A 6,987-nucleotide genomic window follows, 5' to 3' on the forward strand; every position below is an offset into this window, starting at 1 on the left:
GTATGTGGACCTTTAAGAGCGCTTTTTAGAAGCGCTGTAGTTGCTAAATGAGGTATTTTTATGTGCAGCCTATAATTTAATCCTCCCAGTCGACCTGTAATGTTTTCGACCTGTAATATTTTCGACCTGTAATATATTTTCGACCTGTAATATATTTTCGACTATATTATTTCAGCCATCAGTAAGACAATATATATACTAATATATACCATTATAATATCCAAAATTATATATATACATCATTACAAAATTATATATATACATCATTACAAAATCAACAATATTATAGTTCAAATCTGCATGAAAAATTGCTTAATATAAAATTGACACAATTCCTCTTTGATTTCTTCTAACTTTAGCTTCGAGTACCCAGCAGCACGGAATTCGTCAAGGTACTATAAAACAAAAACATAATATGAATAATATATTTAGGTAAATGTAATAAATTATATGAAATTATCTTAAGTTATAACTTTATACCGTGGGAGGAATCTCTAATTGATTCGCCTGAATGATTTCTTTCATAAACCTCAATACAAAGTATCCGCAGTCTGAACTGTTACGCTGTATCGGACACTACATAGAAAAACAAATAAGATTCTATATAAGTTGTCTTGTTTTACCAAGTAGCATAAATATTATAAGCAAATTTGTGAAAAGTAATGTACCTGCACTTCGATCCAGGTGATGTTGTTTGATTTAGTCCGGGATACCTGTGCGTCCCGTTGACTACGGAATACTTGTATTGATCTAATTAACAAATATATAAAAGCATATGTTTAGATCAATCCCACAAATAAGTAAATATATAAATATACACGAATATATATTTAGAACGATCCCACTTACAAATCAACGATTTCCTTCATGGCCGGATAATTGGTCCATTCACCCTTTACCGAATTCAGATAATACACGACTTCCCTTATCGGGTTGATAGCAAGCAGCAACCAGTGTGCTCTATAAATTAAAACAATAGGTTATATGAAAATATTGCTATACACTAAAGAAACAGAGATTAGATGAATAAAGAATGAGAAACTAACCCTACTGGTCGGGTATTATACGCCCAAAGATGCAGACATTCTGTATTGCCGGTGGACATGAATCTATCGACTAAGCGCTGTCTAACAGATTCCGGATCCGAAACAATTTCCATTCCGCTGCAATGGGCGGAAGACACGAACCGGAATCTGTTAGACAATGCAGTCCCGCGCAACACTCTGTCATACAACAACCTTAAATAAAAACATAATAAACATTAGATTCTTTTTATTGAAAAGTGTAAATAAATTATATTGTGGGACTAATTAAATAATATATCGGATGAGTGAATATTACCGGATGTATGATTGCATATTACTGACGCCTAGTTGATCCTGGTCAAAAATCTCTTGCAAGTCGTCAATTGTAATATGTGACTTGAACTCAATACCGAAGACACTTTCATCCATATCGATTTCCCGTAAAGCACCATCCTTCATATCGGACATATCAACCATTGTTGCGAGTGTCGCCCGGTATCGAGGCACAAAAGCACCGCCTTTTCTTGCCGCTTGCTTCGGAGGACCACTGGGTGGTACGCTACGAACCTGCTGCGTCACTTGTTGTGACTCCCGAGCGGATGCCTAAAAATCATATAAGTTAGGTAAAATATAAAATCATGCATATTTTGATTCAGATTATATATTAACACTTTAAATGTACCTCTTTTAGCGATGCAACAGACTCCTCCTCCTGTAAAATCCCTTTACCCTTAATTGCGGGTTTTATAGGAGCAGTCTAAAAATAAAATGTAAAACATAATTAATAAACGGTTTAGAATTGACATTCGAAAACTAAATGATTCATAATCGTTTTCAATTTACCTCATCACTAATGGTAATGAGCTCCGAGGGCCATGCAACAAACGATCCTATTGCATCTCGCAGCAATGTCGTCTCTGAGACCATGTCAGGTACCGGTAGAATCGCATCACGATCTAATACAACATCCACCGATACTTTCAGGTGTCCATCCGGGAGCGGTCTGTGGTGAAGTAAATCTCCCGAAGTGTTGTGCACTTTTCCCTTGCCAACTAGTCGATAATTCGGTATCCATGTCTTAATTAAGCTAAACAACAACGGTCAAACTTCCACTCTTCACAAGTAACCCCTATGGCGAATTCAATTCACAAAGTTAGTAAGTACCTCCTATATTAACTCTCTAAACACATAAAACTAATGTGTTTCTGTCAAAACGCAAAGTATAAACGGAATGAATCCGAAGCAATAAAACGTAACATATATAATCACACAATTTCAGACAAATTCATCATAATACCAGTAATTTGAGAAAGAAATTTACCTCGGATGTTACCGAACTCAAGAAAACGCCAAACGTCGAACTAGGCTGGGAAACGATCAAACTTTCACTATACACAAGTTACCCCTATAGCAAATTCACAAAGTTAGTAACCACCAAGACAAAATCGATTGAACAAAGGAAATCAACAATAGTTTGATGTGTGTACATACTCCTAAATATGTAGTACCAGAGTCAATGATACGAGCTCCAAAGAGATCCAAAGTTATCAATCCAGTCAGACCTATACAAGAAATTCAATTCAATGTATGATTATAATAAGAATGGGTGAATAGCTCATGATGCAGTTAAATAAAAGTATATAATATATATTTTATCAAATTCCAAAATCTATATAGCTATGTATGTACTAGCTAGGGTTATTGTTGTTGTTATTATATATAAATAAAAGTATATAATATATAATATATATTATATATTATATAGTTTATATATATGCATAATACTGTTTGGTGCAGTATTGTCCATCTCAAACTTCCAGATATGTATTCATCAAATAGTTCGTAGTAACAGTTAGAAACTGCGCTATTTCTTAGAAACTTCGTAGTAACTACCTTTTCACTAAATTAAGAAATATTGTAGGATAACTTCATGTGAATTCTAATGAATGAAAAACTGTCTGTAATGTGAGTTTTATGGCATATGGAGGGAATGGTATGATTTTAGTGCTGGTCTCTGTTTCATGAGATGTTTAATTTTTAATTATGTTCATACTGATACTATTATATATTCATTTTTATATCATTTAATTTATATTCAGTTTTATGCCCAAATATATGATGGGCATCGGTTATGCCACTAGCTAGTTATATAACTTTACACGTATGTATATACCGACATGCCTCAAAATCCACTACATATATCATCATTGGTAGAGAAATATTGCACCTCCTCCACTATCTTATACAACAGTCAAGAAACTTTACTCACAATTTCAATTCTACTAAGATAACAAGAGACTCACAATTTCAATTGTACTAAGATAAGAAGAGGCTAAGGACATAAATGGAGACCACAAATTAAGAATAAGAGCCTCTCTATGGAACAGAACTCAAAAGATAAGAAGAGGTTAAATTTATATTTTGTGAAAACCATACAAGCAGACCCCAAACAATCCAACAGCCACCATTTCACAGTTCAACAGAACTCAAAACCCTATCACTTAGAAGTTTCTGGAACAAACCCTATCACCTAAAATCACACGTTTCTGGAACTAGGCAATTGCTAACAGAAATATTATGTATATATATATATATATATATATATCAAAGGCCTTAAGAAAAGAGCATTCCATCAAATTCAGAATCACAAGGATACATTGATACATCTAGGGTTTTGTTAAAAGCTATGAGAAGTGTGATACCTGGGTGGCGCAAAGCAAGTTGCTACCAGAGGAGAAGAGACGGAGACGAAACGATGGTGGTGGACGGAGGAGAAGAAGTTCGCGCGATGGTGGTGGACGGAGGACCGATAAGGTTGACGGAGGACCGATAAGGTTGACGGAGGACCGACGACGGTGAGGGGTGGGGTTTCTGGTTCGCGTGCAGAGAGAAAAAGAAAGAGAGAAAGTGAGAAACAGTAGAAGCGTGTTTTTGGTTTTAATTTTAGTAATAAGGCTACTAAAGCGCTTCTGGAAAGCGCTCTCATAGCCTGGGCTATACCAGCGCTTTTGACAAAAAGCGCTCTCATTAAACACCCCTACCAGAGCGCTTTTGAAAAGCGCTTTCGTTCCCCCCCACGTTCCCCCCACCTACCAGAGCGCTTTTGTAAAGCGCTTTCGTACCCCCCCTACCAGAGCGCTTTTGAAAAGCGCTCTCATAACCCCCCCTACCAGAGCGCTTCTTAAAAGCGCTTTCATACCCCCCCACTATTAGAGCGCTTTTTTAGCGTGTTTTTTAATTTTGTCTTTAGCGAAGCCTATGCCAGCGCTTTTCCTAAAAGCGCTTTCGTAGGGGTGCTGCTAAAAGCCAAATTTGGCGTAGTGATAAGAAAACACGTCTCTATCCGCTTCGCCATTTTTGCCGGGGGAAGAAGAGAGAATGAATATGAAGTAGAAATTTGAGAGATGAGTTAGAATTTGATGTGAGATTTTATGGAAAAAATGAGAGGTATTTATTGAATGAAAATAAGGATAGAGACGTTGGGGAATGAAGTGATTCCGTACAAAAGGAAAATTTGAGTGGAAGTGATATTTGAAAAAAAGTGTATGATAGTGTTGGAAAAAAGAGAGATGTATAAAATAAAGTTAGGATTTGATTTTGAAAGAAGAGATTTGAAAAGAAAGGAAAAGATTTTGAAAATAATGGAATATAGTACAAAAATTAGTGGGAAACAAAAAATTAATAATAATTTACTTGTTACCAGTACAGTCTGAATCCCTGGACTATGCGCCTGCAAAAGATTTAACTCTGTACCAATTGCGTCAGTACTATTTATCTGTAAATAAATATCAAATAAATAGCGTGTGTGAAGTAATAAACAGTAATTGGCGTTTGCGTAAGAATAAATTCAACAGCGAGCCAAAATACCGTATAAGAAAAATTCTAAAAACCAAGTATTCATAAATCAGGATATGAAAATCCAAGATTATATGAAACTCTTAATTTTTAGATTGAAGTTTTCTTGAAAAAAGATGCGGGCAAATTTTGGGGTATAACAGTTGCCCCTATTCAATCTTCTTAAACCTGAAGAAATTGTTTGAAATCTGAAGGTAGAAGATGATTGAATATTTTAGATGCCCTGAAAATTTGCACTTACCTCCACTGGACGTGATGTTGGAAATTGCATTTGAATGTTGTATGAGAAATGTTGTTGGCAGATTGAAACATTACCTGAGATGGGCTTTCAGATGCCATCTGGCAGATGTATTTGATGGTTTGTTCACCAGAATGAATCCATTGATTATATCTTGATGAAGGATTTGAAAACCTCTGCGTTGACTGTTTTGGAACCGTCCAAGGTTACCGCTTTAAGTCTTGGAGGATGATCGTTACGGAACTGTCCAAAGTTTTTCCGCTTTAGATTTTGAAAATTGATCGTTGTGGAACCGTCTGAGGTATCAGCTTTAGATCTTTGATGGTAGATCGTTCTGGAACCGTCTGAGGTATCAGCTTTAGATCTTCGATGGTAGATCGTTCTGGAACCGTCTGAGGTATCAGCTTTAGATCTTCGATGGTAGATCGTTTTGGAACCGTCTGAGGTATCAGCTTTAGATCTTCGATGGTAGATCGTTCTTGAACCGTCTGAGGCATCGGCTTAGATCTCTGAATAGAGTTCAAGGGGAACATTGCATGTGATTGAGAACATCTTTGCTGAAGACATCCGTCTGCCTGAAAAAAATCAAGTTAGTGATATGCAATGTTTATGATGTATGTAATGTATGAGATTCTCGAACTAAAGGAGAAATATGCATGTTATGTTGTGTATGAATATGTATGATGTATGATGTATGATGTATGATGTGTGATGTATTGAGCGTATCAAGCTTCTGATTGGGAAAATAAATCCCTGCTAGCCATCTGGAAATGAAGGCATTGTGATTGTTGATGATTTTTGTCGTCTTGTTTGAGTACCCTCGGCTGGGAACCTTTTTTGAGAACCATGGTGCTCTGTTGAAGAATTTTTGATTACCGCTCGGGGATGAAAAGTAATTTGAAAGTTCTGATTTTGATGCCCTTTAAAGTGGGAATGAGGAAGATGCATAATCCTCCGATGCACTATTTAACCAAGTCCTGGTGTGGAGATCACACCTTCTGGGGATAGCAATCTGGAACAGCCCTGCTGGGGAATAAGATTTCTCGAATCACTTTGTTGGAGAGAAAAATCTCATTGAGGAATTTGCCGAGAAATGCATCTCTGTTGGGGATTTTTCTTCTGATGCTGGTTTCAGGATGATGTCCAAATGATTGGGACATTACTTGAATGCTATTCCTGTTTTTCCTGGTAAACATCAATCATATTCAAATGCACATGTTCATTCAAAACTATCATTGGGACGTTTACGTATTCAAAACAGAAAAAGTGAAAATGTTGATTTTGAGCCTAAGCTGCATTGATTTTTTGAAAAAGAGCCATGATAGGCTGATTAGTACAAGGAGACAAAAATCCTAGTAGTAGGAAATTGTCATAAAGTTTTGAAAAGTATTTATAAAGAGAAATAGCTATGTGAAAACAATCCAGTCGAGTTTCAATTCTGCTATTGCCAATCTGTCTTCGAGCATCTCATCCCTCACTTGTTGGAAGAAAGTAATTGGACTGATCGGTGTCTTTGACGTGTTGAATCTTGAAGGTTAGTAGGTAAATAAACGGAACATAGTTGTACGCTTTATTCCCTAACTTTTGCCTAGGCTGCCCTTTCAGGTTTTCAGCCTACCGGGATAATTTTATTTAGCCTCTAATTTTTGCCTGGACCGCCCTTTCGGGTTTTCAATCCACCGAGACGCTCATTTTTTGCCTAAGTTGCCCTTTCAGGTTTTCAACTTAGCGAGCTTTTCTTTAAGCGAAGTACTTTTTGACTATGTCCGCATTCACAGGGTGTGGAAAATCCTCGCCATCCATGGTGGTAAGCAACATGGCTCCGCCGGAGAATATTTTCTTGATTACAAACGGTCCCTCATAAGTGGG

General features: G+C 36.7%; 1 protein-coding gene across 1 annotated transcript; it reads right to left on the bottom strand.

Moving 5' to 3' along the window:
• Positions 1-213: 213 nt before the first annotated feature.
• On the bottom strand, positions 214-3,833 carry LOC131613738 (uncharacterized). Its single transcript, XM_058885386.1, has 7 exons — positions 3,728-3,833; positions 1,342-1,478; positions 1,047-1,238; positions 850-960; positions 669-750; positions 481-576; positions 214-395 (listed from the first exon to the last, which is right to left on the bottom strand). Exons 2-7 carry the CDS (start codon positions 1,452-1,454, stop codon positions 291-293), a joined length of 699 nt encoding a protein of 232 aa, XP_058741369.1. The 5' UTR covers positions 1,455-1,478; positions 3,728-3,833; the 3' UTR covers positions 214-290.
• Between the last annotated feature and the right edge of the window lie 3,154 nt (positions 3,834-6,987).

The sequence above is a fragment of the Vicia villosa genome, linkage group LG1, assembly GCF_029867415.1.
Source record: "Vicia villosa cultivar HV-30 ecotype Madison, WI linkage group LG1, Vvil1.0, whole genome shotgun sequence".
Taxonomy (NCBI): domain Eukaryota; kingdom Viridiplantae; phylum Streptophyta; class Magnoliopsida; order Fabales; family Fabaceae; genus Vicia; species Vicia villosa.

Excerpts from the sequence above, each read along its gene's own strand:
- LOC131613738 (XM_058885386.1), bottom strand. The coding sequence starts at position 1,454 with ATGGATGAAAGTGTCTTCGGTATTGAGTTCAAGTCACATATTACAATT. Across the intron at positions 961-1,046 it reads TATAATACCCGACCAGTAGG|AGCACACTGGTTGCTGCTTG; the intron begins GTTAGTTTCTCA and ends TTTAATTTATAG. Across the intron at positions 396-480 it reads AATTAGAGATTCCTCCCACG|TACCTTGACGAATTCCGTGC; the intron begins GTATAAAGTTAT and ends TTTGTTTTATAG.